At 38.5% G+C, this 18,311-nt stretch overlaps 2 protein-coding genes across 4 annotated transcripts in view; both read right to left on the reverse strand.

The window, feature by feature from the left end:
• myo18b (myosin XVIIIB) overlaps window positions 1-12,932 on the reverse strand; it is a 50,855-nt gene extending 37,923 nt beyond the window's left edge. For all 3 annotated transcript variants that reach the window (XM_088070982.1, XM_088070981.1, XM_088070980.1), the window contains exons 1-6: window positions 12,801-12,932; window positions 6,173-6,316; window positions 4,755-5,138; window positions 4,142-4,205; window positions 1,705-1,817; window positions 1,445-1,612 (exon numbers count right to left, since the gene is read on the reverse strand). In XM_088070982.1, coding sequence (XP_087927108.1) covers window positions 1,445-1,612; window positions 1,705-1,817; window positions 4,142-4,205; window positions 4,755-5,063 — 654 coding nt within the window. In that variant the 5' untranslated portion in view covers window positions 5,064-5,138; window positions 6,173-6,316; window positions 12,801-12,932. The remainder of the gene's footprint in view (window positions 1-1,444; window positions 1,613-1,704; window positions 1,818-4,141; window positions 4,206-4,754; window positions 5,139-6,172; window positions 6,317-12,800) is intronic.
• Window positions 12,933-17,330: 4,398 nt separating this feature from the next.
• grk3 (G protein-coupled receptor kinase 3) overlaps window positions 17,331-18,311 on the reverse strand; it is an 80,602-nt gene continuing 79,621 nt past the window's right edge. Inside the window, exon 21 of the mRNA XM_088071179.1 lies at window positions 17,331-18,311. This exon is cut by the window's right edge and continues 3,434 nt beyond it. The gene's annotated coding sequence lies outside the window, so the exon portion shown is untranslated.

Below are 18,311 nucleotides of genomic sequence, written 5' to 3' on the forward strand. Positions count from 1 at the left end.
CAAAAAAACGAACGCACTCGCCAAGCGGGCGCGCGTTGCATTCTGGTACTTGTAGGTTTTCTACCTCTTGAGCAAAAGTGAGTACCCTTGAACTCTCTCTCTCTATATATATATATGTGTGTGTGTGTGTGTGAGTGTGTGTGTGTGTATGTGTGTGTGTGTGTGTGTATGTGTGTGTGTGTATATATATATATATATATATATTACCACAGACCTTTTTTGTATTTGTATCTTTACTTAGTGTATATATATATACATTACTAAGTCATTAAGTTTATGATCACTTAAACTTAGCAATATAAAATAATATTTAATAGACTTGTTATAATTTTTTATTTAAATTTTGATTGCATTTTGTGTTATTTTTGTTTCACAATATTTTACTTTATTTTGTTTTATTTCCATTTCTGTACCTATTTGAATTCCACCACTATATATATATTTTTCTGCTTTTTTAATAGTTGTCTGTGCTGCACATCACAGCGACTGTAAGGAATCACAATTCCCCAACTAATAATAAGTATAAAAATAACAAGTATGTGAAATATAAAAATGTCGTGATGTTTAAAACTAGCATTTAAAGTATTAAGACTTAATTTTTTTTTAAATGCTATGTATATAAAGTTGCTACATTACCTCATTACCTCAATGCTACATTACAAAGTATAAAACTAGAAGGTAAAGTTTCAGGAATATAAATTATGTATTATGACCCAACATATACAACACAATATATTACAATTCAATAGAAATAAAAATATGTACAATAAATTAATATATTTAAAGATTTGGAATGAAAGAAAAATACATGTAACACAGTATTTTTACATTCTATTTTTGCTACTTTTACTTCACTAAAGGATCTGAATACTTCTTCCATCACTGCATATGTCGTGGAAAAACGTCAACAACCTTTCGTTTTTGCTTTTTTCCATGACAAAGATGAGACACTGATGAGCAAAAATATATCTCTGATAATAAAAACTATGATGAAATGAATCTTTTGTTTTCCTTGACAAGATGAAATATGATGAAAACCTTTGAGGTGGACTTTTGAGGATCAAAAATGAGACATTTATTTATTTATGTATTTATTTTTTTGTCAGTCTGTTTTTGTTTTTTCTTGCCAGGTTTAGTTGCCAATAATTTGTATACTGTTAGTTTTATTGTTATGTATTGAGTTTTCTTTGTCCCCCCTGCTTTGCAAAAAGGTCAATGTCTAAAAAAAAAAGTATTTTTTAAAAAAATAGACAGTATTTTTACATTCTGTTATTGCCACTTTTACTTCACTTACAGGTTTGAGTACTTCTTCCATCACTGCATATGTCGTATATATACGTACTGCAGGTTTAAATAATCCCAGTGTTCAATAATTTGTCTATAAAACAGCAAACGTGAAAAGATATTTTGAATGGTTAATCTGAGCGTTGACCTTTGACCTCACCTTGCTGTGGGTCTGCGATGGGGGCCAGAAGTTGACCAGGTTGGGTCCTGCCTGCGTGAGCGGCATGTTGGCTTTGGCTCGGCTGGTCAGGTTGTGCAGGACGCCGCACTCGTTGACGCTCTGCAGGTCGCTCAGGTCCTCGCACAGGTCCAGGTCTGAGGGGTTACACTGCGGAGGACAGGGGACGGAGACACGCTCAGTCCATTCAAGTGTTGACAACAGGCAGAGAAAAACTCAGAAACATTCAAAAAATAAGTTACCTTTTCAATCTCGTACTGCGTCACATCGTGCAGCGAGCCGTCCGTCTGCAGGCGGACTCTCACTCGGCCTTCTGGGAGTTCAGGTGTGCCCTCATCAGGCTTCAGCTGAGTGGCTGAAACGAGTACAACCAATCAGAGAGCAATAATCCCCCACTGATGCCATCACACCTGCTAATAATGCAGATTAAATTACTCAAATAAGATTTTTTTTCCTTTGCTGAAGTAAAAGTACCAACAAAACAGTAAAAATACTTTGTTACAAGTTAAAGTTAAAATAGGAAAAAAAGCCAACGAGCAACTTGACAAGAAATTGTCTGCAAATTGCAAGAAATTGGTAAAAAGTGAAAATATGTCATGAAAATTAGTTTCTAGAAAAGAGAGGATTCTAGAGATTTTTTTTGAGAACTACATATATTCTTATTATTATAACCATGTAATTAAATTATGTTAGAGGGACATTTTCTTAATTTTCTTATTATATTTTTAGTTTTTACTTTTCCTTTTTTATCTTATTTTCAGGTAAGTTTCTTGTTACTTATTTACTTGTTTATATTTTTCTGTTATCTATTCATTTATTGATAATGTCCTGTTAATTTTTGGGCCGTGTCTTATTAAGTTCTTCATTGCGTTGTACCCTTGTTCTGAAAAGAAATCAAACTAATTTGATCAAGTTTTAAAGGGTTAATATTACGTCTGTATCAATACGATGGGTCGTCATATGATTAAAGGGAGAGAGAAGCCACTAAGTCCTGATACTCAAATCTGTTTTAATATTTTGAAAAATGTTATAATTTTTGCTTTTGATGTCTTTTTGTTCTTTACTGTATTATTCGTGCACTAGACTGTATAAAAATAAATGAATAAAAAACTCCAAAAATCCAAAGCATGACAAGAAGATGCCCAAACTACACAATGATTACTTTGTAAGAGCTCACAATTACAAAAAGTTTGGGAACTATTGTCTAATATCCAATTATATGCTGTGTTTTTATTTTGTTTCCAATGTAAAATCTTAATCTGACAAATAAGAAATTGTCACACAAAAAAAAAGTAAAGCAGTAAGAAGTATTAAAGTCCTGCTGAAATGTAGTGGAGTAAAACTATTAAGCATGAAAAAATATAAATACTCGTATGACTATAGCTATATTTATGCCTCTGAGCCTGTTAGGCTTAAATCTCTGATCCCTGCATGTAAAAGGTCAAAGGTCAGGGGGGCCATATGAGGGTCTAACAGGATCGTGACGGTATGGAGGGACACAATGAGCAGACGGATGCGGAGCAGCGTCAGCAGACACATGTCGACTCTGCTGTAACCAATAATGTAACATGATATGTTCTGTATGTGGAACAACAGGCTGACGGATTACTGCAGACTGCGTGGATTATCAGCTGATCCGCGCACACGTTATGTCCGCAGTCATGTTCGCACCACAGTGGATACAAATATGACATTTAATCTCTAATAATTAAAATGAACAGGATCGTCATTAGGCCCCGAGCACGAACCGGGGAATTATGCAAGGAATTATTATTTTTCTCCCCACTGAATCGCATTTTAGGAGGCCTAAGCATGCCCAAAAACCGGCCTGGCAAAAAAATTCGTATTTTGGTGGTTTGGTGGTGCAGCCCCAGTGCCCAGTTTAATCGACATTTATGAAAATCAGTACATTTAAGTATCTTTCAAAATGTGCATCTGGGCAGGACGTCGCCCATTTTGAATTTTGTGCTGATTTTTAGTGATTTCAGGCCTCGTACTTTTGCAAACTTGTACTACAGGATTAATCCCATCGACTTCAAATTGGGTGTGTCCGATCCTAACCCCTTCATGATTAAACTTTATCAAAGGTCTGCACAAAACTTTTACGGTTTTCCCCGTGGCGCGGCGAACAATTTTGATGTCTCGCGACAAAACAGGAAATTGTTGTAACTTTGTCTGATCTGCCTGAAACTTCATATGCTTGATAAGGGACCCGCCCTGAACACATCTGTATGACAAAATTCACCAGCTGTAATAGCGCCACCTACTGGCAAGAGCAAGCAAGCCTTGAGGGACAGTTATCATTGGATTTACATGATATTTACATGGTTTGGTCTAGAAATTATCTAAAGAAAGATGACATTGAATTTGTGTCCTCTCCACTGCCACCTAATTGCCGCTGGAAGTACTACACCATGTGAAACAGCTAACTCCAGGGTCCAACCTCTCTGCGTGCATTTTTCGACTTTCACAGTTATGAACGACCGCTTTAGTTGATGTCCCATCAGTACCGCGACACACATGTGGGTGCGAGAGCCCGTTTATCGACGCTTACAGCTTTACGTTCACTTGTATTGGCTTAAAATTTATCATTTGTGCTCAACAAATATTTCCTGAGTGTTTGTGTGTTTGTGTGTGTGTGTGTGTGTGTGTGTGTGTGTGTGTGTTTTCACATCTCACCCAGGCTGTAACCGTCCTTGTGGACGTACCACACAGTTCCAGCTTCATACCAAACGTCTCGCACCTGAAGGACAAACAGAGGAGCAAAGACAAAACAGAATAAATGAGTGAAATATTAATATAATAGATGGTTTCTGTGTTAGTACGTTAGGGCAATCCTATGATGCCATACAACAACACCTTTCTAAATTAAAGAACAAAGTAGTCTAAAATTTAAAATAATCACAAACTGTAAATTGTACATGTTAAACTGGGCGATGGCAGGAATATGACAGCAAAAATATCAATAAATGGATTACAAAAAGTAAAATTTAAAATGAAAGTAATCTGATAGACATAATAAAAATGTTAAGGATGATGTCTTTAATTTAATTTAATTTAATTTAATTTAATTTAATTTAATTTAATTTAATTTTATTTTATTTCTGTTTATTGGTTTGTCGTTTTTTGGTAATAGTATTAATTGCATTATTGTATTGCTCTGTTTGTTTGGTCAAATTTGTGTGGTTTGTTCTGCCCAGATGTAAAACCTTGGTTTTCATTTACTGGAAAATTAAAGGAATGGTTCAAAATTTTGGGAAATCCGCTTGAGGGCTCTATATAATAAACGCACCTCTCTCCTGTTTTCATGCTCTGTTACAGTCGTGTCGGCCTGCTGTCCGTCGGGCTCCTGCCTCTCCTCCATCCCTTTCTCCTCCTTCTTCACCACCTGCTGCACCTCCTCTATCCTCTTCTTCTGCTGCACCTCCTCTATCCTCTTCTCCTCCTTCTTCTTCTCTGATTTTGTGTCCTGTTGCTGTTTGGGCGGCTCTGGCGTTACTTGCTGGCTCGGTCTGGGAGGGTAAATCTGCCTCTGAGACGACGAGGAGTGACTGTCTGACTGTTTGCTGCTGTTGATCAGCTGCTCGGCCCGCAGCGCCATCTCGGCCTCCAGGATCGGAGGAGTCTGATCTGGGAGGAGGAACTGCTGCACCAAGTTGTTGCTCAGTTTGTTCGGCTGCAGGAAGGAAAGACAAGAAAGAGATTTTAGTATGTAAGTTAAAAATAAAAGAGCATAAATATGTGTGCAAAACTACAATAACAACAAAATATACAGAAGCAAGAATAGCAAAAAGACTATATACAAAATATACAATGTGTAACATGTTGAATATGGCCTATAATCAAGAGTTAAAGAATATTGCACATTTGAGTGATTGCATAGAGGAATGCTGCGGTTGAAATGGAAATATTGCACAAAATATTGCAGTGAATAAAGTGATATAGAGAATTATGGCACCTTAAAAACCATATGCACATTTGAAATAATACATAAATTAAATTAAGCTTCTCTGCAATCTCCCTCCAGCCAAGTGAGTGTTTAGGTTTTTATATTGAAATAAAGAGGTTTTTGTATCAGTTATTTCTCAATTCAATTTCACGATATCAGCCGGTCCGCTTCCACTGCGGTGCTTTCAAAGCGAGCATCAGATATAAAATAGAAACATAAAGCAGGTTTTTATGAAACTTTAAATTGTGCAAACTGACTTTGCAAATGTTCAAAGGTTTAAATACTTGTGAATGGCATCTGAAATTAAGTTTTAAAGGGTTAAAGTCTTGAGAAACTCTGAAGGTTTCCTAATCTGTTAAATAATAATAAAAAACAGTGCTAATGGACTCTCTTTTCATTGGCTAACAGACTTAAGGTCAGGTCTGGACCCTCTAAAGAAATATGCTGTCAAACTTTGTATTTTAACACTTCTGCACAGTTTAAACAAACAGGATATAAAGTTTTAATTAGTTTCAGTTTTCACTCTTTACATTAAGCACGTTTTCTAGTCTACCCTTTATGCTTTGATTTTTTTTTCTTTGTAATTTTCTTGTACTTTTTTACAAATTTCTTGCTCATTTTTGGGTAATTTCTTCTTTCATTGCTCTTTGCCTTCTTCGCATGTTCTTAAAAGAATTAAAATCAATTTGCTTATAGGGTTTCAAAGTAAAATGCAAATGGCATCAATATTTTCATCCCAGCATGAAAACAAAATCTCTCACTGGTTTCTCGTCTTTGGTCTCGGGCTCTTTCTGTTTGGTTTCCTTCTCGGAGCTTCTGACCAGCTGTTTGAGGAAGCCGCCCGGCAGAGCGGACAGAGGAGGAGGAGGCTCGGCCACGGCCACCGGCGTCTTCTCCTCCTTTATCTGTATTGATTTATGAATCAATAAAGAGACAGAAAGTCATTGTGTGATGTGACAAACAGCCGCATGCTGAGCTGAAGACTTTCACAGAAAGACCAAAACTTCACAAGCAGACTTTTTCCTCTGCACACATGCAGGTTCACTCAGATTAAATCAACTATTTTTACTCATTCCTGTCGCAGGGGCGTCACGTTTACATCAGGAATCTGAACAGCTGTTCGCACGGGGAGAAAATAAACACAACCACAATCATGTCATTTCTAAATCAGGATTTTATTTGCTGATTTAAATATTCGGCCTCCACCGCCCTACGCTACATGTCTGAGATGCTTCCAAAAATATATTTCAATGATCATTTTGGCTTTTTTAACATTATAAAAGTTGGCTACAAGATAAAGATGCTTCTCTTAATACTATGATCGCTGCATATTTAGTCATGAGATCACTGAGCGTCAAACCGGTCTTCAGCTGTAACCTCGAAACTTTTCACACTCGAGAATAAATTATGATTGAATATAAAGTTTTCTGTCTTTAAGGGGAAATGTGAGTCAGCGGCTGCGCCGAGCATCATGAGGGAACCACAGAGAGACGACAGAGGCCTGACATTTAATTAATAGATATCACCTGCTGACACAATGGGGAATATGATAAAGGTCAGCGGGGCAGCTGTTTGACATTCTGACAACATGCAGTCAGCAGGAGAGACTTTGGGAGGATCCTCTGAGAAATCACTATTTATAACATCTGTAGTTATTATCATTTTCCACCTCACTCAAAAGTCTCGTTCCAATGCTGCAGTTGGATCGTAACCGGACACAAATGTAGGGTAGTTATACTTAAAATTCTCAAGATTAATGATTGTTTGATATGTATGATTAGGACTGATGTTAGAAAATAACCACTATCAAGGAAATAATGTTAAGATATAATATTTTTTCAAGCTTAATTTTGAAAAAGCACATTTTGTGTATGAGTGTGAGTATTTCACACTGCACAAAAAAAGTATAAAAATCAATGTTGCTGCGACACACTGACACATCCCAGGCTGTGATCATCAAAATAATAAGAATTTAAAAAATCTACCTAGCAAAAAAAATAATACATTTTTGTGTTTTTTTTTCTAAAAGCAGTGGCATCATGGCAAAAAGCTGACTTTAAAAGGTGAAAAATCTGAAAATTAATGAATATTTATTATCTATAATTAGGACAGATGTTGGTTATAAAAATGAACTCAGTGAAAGTAGAAAATAATATTAATGTGAAATATTTTTTATAGCCTGATTCTGAAAAGTGCATTTTGTGCACAGAGTGATTCAAGTGTGTGGTGTTAAAGTGGGCCCTAAGGGGTTAATAATCAGTTCAATCAGTGTTTCCATTTCATGCATCTTTATCTTTGTGCTGCTCTGCACGCCTGATGCCAGATTTAGAGCAGGATCCACATAAGTGTGCTTGAAAAGGCTTTTATCAGAGTGAATATTGGATGAGTAACCAGAGAAAATGTGGCAGTTTTTTTAAAACGTCGGGAACTTTTTGTTAATCAGTTTCAGGATTTTATGAGAAAAGATTTTTGGGTTTCAGAGTCCAAATTTAAAATAGTGGTGCAGGAAGTATTCAGATATCACAGTGCGCAGTTTTATTATCATAACATGCTATTTATCACAGTGTGTAATACTGTTTATATCTTTTTTTTTGTTTCATTTATTTTGTACATACTTTGCTTTGATATCTTTGCTGCTGTAATATTTTCCCTGTTATGGGCCTGATTAAGGATTATCTCATTTTATACTCAAAGTGAGCTCTGAAGATAAAAAATACAAACATCTCTAAACTTTGTACATGTTTGAAAAAACACACAATATTTCAACAATAAAACAAAGATTAAGACAAAGTCTTTACACCAAAAACGGATTAATGTGTGAGAAATGATTTTTTCTTCTGCTTCTCTCTGCTACCAATCACATGACGAAATACCTCCGATACTTTATGTGCATTTTTTCTGATAATACAACTGTACTTTTACTTCAGTAGGATTTAACATGCAGGACTTTTACTTGAGTATTCTCACATTGTTTTCAGGTACTCTGCAATCTCCCTCCAGCCAAGTGACATTATGTTTAGGTTTATATAGTGAAATAAAGAAGTTTTTGTATCGGTTATTTTTAAGGATTAAAGTCTTGAGAAACTCTGAAGGTTTCCTAATCTGTTAAATAATAATTTAAAAAAATATTTTTAACACTTTTACTTCAGTAAATGACTTGAATACTTCTTCACACACTGTCATATCGGCCTGTTCTCATTCAGAAGTCGTCAGAAATCGCCGTTTTTGCTGAGTTTTCGGCGCCGCTCCATCAGTGACCCTCTGACTCCTCCTTCCGCGTCAGCTGTTTACGCTCCGCGATGCCGTTACCGTGTCAACAAACGCTCGTGATGGGATGAAGCAGCACGGTTCTTATGTTTACACAACATGAGCACACGGCAACCAACGTGGACCGTCACCACGGTTACAACACATCCACATGAAAGTTGTTGTTTGTGGGAACAAACAAAAGTCTTCGATCTACTAATGTCTTTTTTAAATTCTTGTTTACGATGCCGATAATACCGTCGTCTTCGGTGCTCGCTGCTTCAGTAACGGTTGAGTTTGATTGGACGGTTGCACGTCCAAATCAGCAGCCGACTAATCAAAGTTTTATTCATCCGAAGAATTTCTATAAAAATGAGCTGCAGGGAAACCAGAGCGAGCCGCTCATAGAGACGGGCCTCTTTTTATCAAAATGTGAAAGTAAAAGGGACTCGGCTTTTATTCGGATTTTTACGGCAGTTGAGTAAAAGCAGAATATTTGAATAAAAAAAGACGACTTTTCTTACTGATCGCACCAAAGTTTCCACCGCAGATATCGCGTTTATGTGACACTTGTTGGTGACGGCATGCAGCCCAAACTCAAACAGTGAAACGTGCAGGATGATCACACGGCTTAAGGTGAAGCGTTTGTAACTGTTTTTTTTTTGTTTTTTTTAAATCTTGTCTAAAAGAAAGTAAATATAAATAATAATAATAATGAAAGCAGAGCCCATGGTGTTTTTATTTAAAAGGACTCAGATCGTGTTTTAATTTCATTTTTTAAACATAGTTTTTTAAAAAATGACTAATAAATCCCAGAACGTCAACAGCAGACACAGAAGGAAACCTGCAGCGAAGTTGTGGAGTAAAAGCAGAATATTTGAATGAAAACAGACTTTTCTTATTGATCACCAAAGTTTCGTCCGCAGATTTCGATCGTGTTTAAGCCAAAGTTGTCGGTGACGGCGTGCAGCTTTAAAAAGGTCCAAACTCAAACAGTCAAACATGCAGGATGACAAACACGGCGACACGGCGGGATGATTCAGGGTTACACTCACACACACACACACACACACACACACACACACACACACACACACACACAGAGGCTGAATGAAAGCAGCATGCAGCATCTCTGCACCTCCCTTCTGCTCCCACAGCTTTAAGCGTGAGGACAGCGCCATGGTGGGGGGGGGTGGTTGTGGTGGGAGGGGTCACGGCCTGGTGTGATGTCAGAGTGGCGGTGTGTGTGCGCAGGAAGAGACAAACAACCTGACGGAGGAGAGAAAGACAGCTGAATGGACAGAAGCGTGAAGACGAAGAAAAGTGTCACTTTAAAACATTTCAGACACACAGAGACATTTCACCGCGTCTCCAGTCTTTAAAAACTGTCCCCTCGTCCTGTTGAAGACGCTCTGCTGTCGCATAATAAAGCTCAGAAAAGAGTCGCACCTCCTTTGTTTTCATCTTGAGCTTTTTAACCCTTTGAAACTGAAATTTAGCAAAGTGGTGCAATTTTGTTCAAAAACAGAACAAAAAAAATGCAACTTGGAAGGAAAAGTTTTAAAAACTGCAAGAAGTAAGTGAATTTAGAAACAAATTTTTATGAAGCTAGGGAGAAAATTTTTAATGAAAAAAGAAAAAGTTAGAGGAAAACTTTTTATAATTATAATAACTATGTATCTAAAATTATGTTACAGAATTATTATAAATTTTAAGCACTTTTATTTATTATTTATTTGCTGGGTTTTTTGGGGTTTTTTTTAACTTCTTTTTCATATTTAAGTTTTTTTTTCATTACTAATTTGAAAACTTAAACGAGATCACTTTTCTTGTTCTGTTCTTTCTTGTTTTAAATGCAATTTTAGCAAACAGGTGCAATTTCTTCCAAAAACGTGAGATAAAAAGCAGTAAGAAGCTTCATGGGAAATGTTTCATGAATTGCAAGAAATTTGTAGATTTAGCAATTGACTTTTGAGGAATAAAAGTCTAAGGAAAAAAGAAAAAAGTTAGGGAAAAAAATATTTATAATGATCACAATTATGTATTTAAAATTCTGTAACAGAACTATTTTACATTTTAAGCATTTCATTTTATTTTGATGCTGTTTTATGCTCTCTGGCACCTCACAGAGACTAAAAGGACAAAATTATTTTTTTGTTTGTTTTTTATTACTAATTTCTTGCAAATTTTTGCTCAGTGCCTTCTTCCAACATTTTTGAGAGATATCTATCCAGTTTGTTCATGTTTATGTTTCAAAGGGTTAAACCTCCCCGCATCATTTTTGGAGTTACTGACAAAATTAAGTTCTGACAGTTTATTATTATTTTTTAAAGTACTACTGTTGCACATTAACTGTAATTTTAAGGACTGTATTTAGTAAAGTGAAATGAAAATAATGATAATGAGATAAAATAATCACTTCGCTGTGGTGGAAGAAAGACTCGACTTTCCTTCGACTTCCATTAGAAATTCGACTCGCTGCCTCGTCGTTCTCCATTAAATTACACAGATGATCTTCTATGTATTTTTTGTGTCTCATGAGTTTCTCTTCTGTGTTTAATCTCTTATGTCTGTGAAGTTGGATATAAATAAACGCAGCGCAGCGTTCACACTCTGATGTGTGTTTATTTCTCTGCTTCTCGTGTTTCGCTCCTGAATTTTCAGCTTCGTTAACGGGAGGTTAGCTCGGGACTTTCAGTTAAAGGAACAGTGTGTAAGACAATGATACTCAACTTACGGCGCGCGGGCCAAATCTGGTCCCCGACAGGGTGCCTGGTGGCCCCCAAACATTTTATAATTCACACTAAAAATAAAGTGATTCACACTGTGAATCGATTTTGTCCTTTTAGTCTCCGTAAGGTGCCAGAGAGCATAAAACAGCATCGAAATAAAATCCAAAAATATCCTGGAAATGTCATGAAATCCCCAAAACGTCCTCAAATCCTTGAAACTTCCTAAAATCCTAGAAATGTCCTAAAATCCTGCAAAGTCCTAAAGTCCTCAAAACATACTAAAACTCAAGATTAGTTTTAAAATCCTAGAAATGTCTTAAAATCCTTGAAACCTCCTCAAATCCTGGTAACATCCTGAAATTCTAAAAATGTCCAAAAATCTTAGAGAAATCCTAAAGTCCTAGAAACGATCCTAAAATCCTATAAACTGCCTAAAATCCTAGAAACATCTTAAAATCTGAGAAATGTCCCAAATCTTAGAAACAACCTAAATTTCTGAAAATGTCCTAAAATCTTTGAAACGTCCTTATATCCAACAAACGTCCTAAAATCCTGGCTAAAATTCAAGATTAGTTCTAAAATCCTAGAATTGTCTTAAAATCCTTGAAACCTCCTCAAATCCTGGTAACATCCTGAAATTCTACAAATGTCCAAAAATGTTAGAAACATCCTAAAGTCCTAGAAATGACGAAAAATTCCAGAAACCTCATAAAATCCTACAAACATCTTAAAATCTGAGAAATGCCCCAAATCTTAGAAACAACCTAAATTTCTGAAAATGTCCTAAAATCGTGGAAACGCGTTTGGGGCCGCTGCGATTGGCCCCTGGCTTCCTGTAATTTTGCAAAAGTGGCCCCCAAACGGACCATTAAAGTATCTGTGTCATCTGGGAGGCACGCGTGTGGATCTGAACCTCGGCCTGCTTTAAATCTGGGTCATTCAGCAGGAAAACCCCCAAACGTCTCCGCCTGTCGGCTCCACACGAGGCAGCTGTTTGTGTCTGACGCTGAAAACGGCGCCGGGCCGCGTGCCAATCTGACGGTACATTTACATTTCTATGCATCGAGTGAAACCCTAAACTCCAAATCCTGAATGTCCAGCTGCGTTTTTTTAAACTGTACATGAACGGAGACATTTGTGACCCCAGAGGACATCCTACAAGCCAGTTCAAAAAACTATTAAAAAACAACCAGACAGTCATAAAAGTGAGCGTTTTCTGTCTGAAGCCAAAGTCAAATCTGAAATCTCAGCCGGCTCGAGTCCCAGCAGGCCCCCGTCCGGACCCGTCAGGCCCTGTCCGGACCCGTCAGGCCCCGTCAGGCCTCACTCTCCTCCAAATAAAACCTGCTGAACGTTAATATTTCTATTTATTTCGACATTAAGCGACACACTGAAACACACAGCAGCATACCTTTAAAAAAAACAATCCAGACGGTCAACGACAAAATCCCGAGAGTCCCGCTGTCACACAAACACCACCACGGTACGACACACACACACCGGCAGGACGGAGTGATCGGGGCACGCAGCGGAGTCAGAAATAGAGCGACACGCGGAGGCTCTGCAGCCAATCCCGCGCTGATAAGCGACACAGAGCCGACAGACCACTATAAATATCCGCAGGCTGAGGGGGGTCACCAGACCACCCTGTTTGGTGAACTGCCTGAGACCAGGAACCACAACTGAAATCACGACACACTTTACTGTTGTTTATCCTCCTGAAGGGCTTTTTAGTGTTTTTCAGGTATTTGGTGAAAAAGAAACGCGTAAAAAGATAAAAAACAAAAAAACAAAAACAAAAACAGATGTAAACAAGACAAAAGAGTGCAGCGACAGAAAAACAGAAATAAAAGTGGTTTAAATGAATCTGACGAGCAGGTTTTCTGATCAGAACAAAGTGAAATAATTCAATAATAAAATAACAATAATTCATCGTTTCATTCAAGTTTAACACTTGTTTTTTTTTAAATGTGTATAAATGTCAGAGAGAGACGGATCTGCTCCCGACACCAGCGCGCATGTGCAGATCTGCAGCCGCCAGCTGTCCGCTCTGACTGACGGCTGCAGCTGAGACAGAGCAGGAGCAGGAGGAGCAGGAGGAGGAGGAGCAGGGGCAGGAGGAGGAGGAGCAGGAGGAGGAGGAGCAGGAGCAGGAGGAGGAGGAGGAGCAGGAGGAGGAGGAGGAGAAGGAGGAGGAGGAGCAGGAGGAGGAGAGGCAGGAGCAGGAGGAGGAGGAGCAGGAGGAGGAGGAGGAGCAGGAGGAGGGGGAGGAGGAGGAGGAGGAGGAGGGGCAGGTGGAGGAGGAGGGGCAGGAGGAGGAAGAGCAGGAGGAGGAGGAGGAGGAGCAGGAGGAGGAGGAGGAGCAGGAGGAGGCGGAGGAGGAGGAGCAGGAGGAGGAGGAGGAGGAGGAGGAGGAGGAGGAGGAGGAGGAGGAGGAGGAGGAGGAGGAGGAGGAGGAGGAGCAGGGGCAGGAGGAGGAGGAGGGGCAGGAGGAGGAAGAGCAGGAGGAGGAGGAGGAGGAGGAGGAGGAGGAGGAGCAGGAGGAGGAGCAGGAGCAGGAGCAGGAGGAGGAGGAGGAGGAGGAGGAGGAGCAGGGGCAGGAGCAGGAGGAGGAGGAGGGGCAGGAGGAGGAGGAGGAGGAGGAGGAGGAGGAGGAGGAGGAGGAGGAGGAGGAGGAGGAGGAGGAGCAGGAGGAGGAGGAGAAGCAGGAGGAGCAGGAGGAGGAGCAGGAGCAGGAGCAGGAGGAGGAGGAGGAGAGGCAGGAGCAGGAAGAGCAGGGACAGGAGGAGGAGGAGCAGGAGGAGGAGGAGGAGGAGCAGGAGGAGCAGGGGCAGGAGGAGGAGGAGCAGGGGCAGGAGGAGGAGGAGGAGGAGCAGGGGCAGGAGGAGGCTCCTGGTTTCTGAGAGGAGGGTCAGCAGACCTACATGTTTACGTGTTTATTGTTTACATGTTTATGTTTACGTGTTTAGGTGTTTACGTGTTTATGTTTACGTGTTTATGTTTATGTGTTTACGTGTTTATGTTTACGTGTTTACGTGTTTATGTTTACGTGTTTACGTGTTTATGTTTACGTGTTTACGTGTTTATGTTTACATGTTTATGTTTACATGTTTATGTTTACGTGTTTATGTTTACGTGTTTATGTTTATGTGTTTACGTGTTTATGTTTACGTGTTTATGTTTACGTGTTTACATACAAATGAGCAATCACCAAAGGCAGCGCGCTTCATTCAAATAAACAAAGATTTTCATCCTAAAACACAATTTAAAACTCATTAAAAGTCGACGGAAACTTTAAAAAGTCGCCTCAGGTTTTTTTTCACTGTTCAACAAATTCAGTGTGATTTAGCTGAAATTAACCCTTAACTCACCGAGTAGGCGTGAAAAGCCCCTGAACACGCTGAAATTACGTCACGAACTGGCTTTTTGTTTTTTGAAGTGTTGTGTTTTGAGAATTGCCAGTGTTTTTGCTGTTGTGTTTTGTGGTTTTCTGTTGTTTTTGAATTGTTGATGTGTTTTGTAAATTGTTGTGTTTTATCAGTTGTTGTTTTTTTTTTATTGAATTTTTTGGGGGTTTTTTGTTTTATTTTTGTGGTTTTCTCTTGTTGTATTTTGTCAATTGTGGTTTTTTTTTTATTTTTATAGTTTGTGAATTGTGGTGTTTTATCAATTGTTTTTATTGTTGCATTTTGTGGTTTTCTGTTGTTTTGTAAACTGACATTTAACTTTTGAACAGCTGTTGTATTTAGTGAATTTCTGGTGTTTTTTGTAATTGTTTATTGTCATTTTTATACGCTATGGGCCTTTTTCTGTCCTTAATAAAGTCAGTATTATGTTTTGTGATTTTCTGTCGTGTATTGTGATTTGCCGTTTTCTATTTCGCCGCAGTGTTTTGTGATTTATAAACTGAATTAGTGATTTATGTTTTGTAATTTGCCGTTTCTGCAGTTTATGATGTTTATTTGCAAAAGATTCAAACAGTAACTCAGAGCTGCACTACAGAGACGTTTGAGCTACAGTGCTGCTGTTTTAGACAAACTCGTGGTAAACCGCTAAACAGCTGCTGAGATATTTTATTGTGGATTCGAATTTGAATAAAAAAGAACATAAACTGTAATTTAATCCAACTCACCTCTGTACTTCACTCGCGGGACGGCGGTTCTGTTCTGGATGCCGGTCGGTGCTGAAAGCTTCGAGGAAATCCTCCTCTAACGGCTCCGTCTGAAGCCGCCGCTCAAAAAAACATCATCTGCAAACATCTGGAATTTTCTAGAAAAACCAAACTCAAGATTTCAGAAATGAAACGGGACATTTCCAGTTCAGTGGCCAATGTATCACTTAAACATCCGATAAATATCTATGAAAAAAAGGGAGCGTAATAAACTATGATGCACAAACTTCATTGTTTATACTCCGTATGAATTAACATATTACGAATATCTTTTGGTACTTTGTTTTTGTAGCGTGCTGAAGGCTACAAACCATCGAATAAAGACAATAAGCCCCCAAATTCTTGATTGTCATACTGTGAAACCTCCAAACATCGGTTCACTTTAAAATTTAGACAATTTAATCACTGAGTTGAGTTGTCAATTAATTGACCACCAAATTCTGCTAAGTTCATTGTTGAGTCAAAGTGGACGTTTGAGCCAAAAAAACCCCCCAAAAAACGTTCCCTCGAGGTGTTCTTGAGATATCACATTTACAACAATGTGACAGATACAAGGTCACAGTGACCCTTGATCACCAAATTTTACTATGTTTTTTGTTCAGTCTGAGTGGATGTTTGTGCCAAATTTAAAGAGATTCTCTCAGGTCGTTCTTCAGAGATCCTGGTCATAAGAATGAGACAGACCAGGTCACAGTGACATTTATTCACCAAAAATCAAATCCGTTCTTCCTTGAGCCCAAGTCGATGTTTTAGCAATATTTAAGGAAATTCTCTCAAGTTGGTCTTGAAATATCATGTTCCAGATATTGAGACTGATGCTAGGTCAAACTGACCTTGACCTTTGACCACCAAAATGGAATCGGTTTATTGCTGAGTCCAAATGGACGTTTGTGCCAAATTTGAAAAAAATTACCCCCTCCTGGCATTCTTGAAAATAAAAAAAACAAAAAAACCAAGAACAAGACAACAAGAATGAGACAGATGCAAGTTCAGAATGACCTTGACCTTTCTCCACCAAAATCTAGTTCGTCATTAAGTCTAATCGGATGTTTGTGCCAAATCTGAAAAAAAAAATCCTTGAAGTGTTCATGAGATATCGTATTCACCAGAATGTGACAGATGAAAGGTGTGTGTGACCTTGACCTTTGACCACCAAAATGGAATCTGTTTATTGTTGAGTCCAATTGGACGTTTGTGCCGAATTTGAAAAAAAGCCCCTCCTTACATTCTTAAAAAAGAAAAGTCCACAAGAATGAGACAGATGCAAGTTCAGAGTGACCTTGACCTTTGACCACCAAAATCTAGTTAATCATTGAGTCCAAGAGGACGTTTGTGCCAAATTTTAAAAACATTTCCTCAAAGCGGTCATGAGATATCGTATTCACCAGAATACGACAGATGCAAGGTGACTGTGACCTTGACCTTCGACCACCAAACCCTAATTAATTCATTATAAAGTGGACGTTTGTGCCAAACTTGAAGAAATTCTCTTCAGACATTCTTGAGATATCTTGTTCACAGGAATAAGACAGATGGACAACCTGAAAACATAACGCCTCGGGCCACAGCTATCACCGCTGCCGAGAGATATAAAGAAAAAAACAAACAAATAAACAACAACAAATCAAAGTCACACCGCGGCCACCTCCGTACTCTGATGAAGAACAGTCCCCAAAAAACAACAAAGTCAGACAGCAGTTTCAGATTTTGAAGTCGGAGATATGAGTCCAGTTACACACCTGCAAAAGCAAAGCAAACGTGACAGGAAGCAACACGGAAAAAGGATTTTTATTCATGAACTGTTTTTACAAGCAGTCCAACACGCAACTTCCTACCTGTCTCGAAAAACAAAAAAATAAAAATCATCGAAATAAAATAAATTTATAATAATCATTGAATAATATTATCAATTATATATCAGTATTATCATAACCTTAATGGCAATAATAAACCCAAAGCCAGTAGTATTTGTGTTTGTCTGTGGCATATGAAAAACAAAAAAAAACAAAAAAAAGAGTTTCTGATGGGTGTAAACCGGAGGATTTTTCTACAGCGAGCTCTCGGCTGAGCGCTCATAACGTGGAGGAGAGACGGAGCGAGAGAGAGAGCTCCCCACACACGCAATAATAAATATGAAAGAGCAAAGAGAGTCCTGTATTCAAACAAAAATAATCATCTGGAACTCGCAGGTACAATATCTAAAGTCTTTATGTGCAAGATTTGAGCTGAAGTCTTCACCACAAACAATTATACTCACATCAAAACCCCCGACCTCCCCGAAACATTTTGTTTTCTACATTAAATCTTTTAAATAAACCTAGAGCATTTTTCGTCATTTCATATACACATATATTTATATATACTTTGAATTTTTTTCCTATATGCCATCCTTTTTAAATTGTGTTGAGCGTGTGTTTGAGCAGAGTGTTTGACCACCGAGAAAAAAAAAAGTCCACGGCATGAACGTACAGAGATAATGAAGCTCACACACTCACATGACAAACACACGGTGTGAAAGGAAAGTTTCGGAGAGCCGGATGGCGTGTCGAGAGTCCCCCGATGGCAACGCGGTGGAAAGCCAGAGCGAGCGCGCACACACAAATCTTCTCCAGAAGAACAAAAAAAAAGAGAAAAGTTTGGTCACAGTTTTTTTTAACCCTTCAAAGATCGCAAAGTTTTTTTGATGTGGCGAGAAGGGTTCAAAAAGTTCAGAAAAAGGAGGCTTCCCATTGGTTCCACTCAATCAGCGAC

This window comes from Plectropomus leopardus, chromosome 20 (assembly GCF_026936395.1).
Source record: "Plectropomus leopardus strain MGB_pleo_1.0 chromosome 20, ASM2693639v1, whole genome shotgun sequence".
Lineage (NCBI taxonomy): Eukaryota > Metazoa > Chordata > Actinopteri > Perciformes > Serranidae > Plectropomus > Plectropomus leopardus.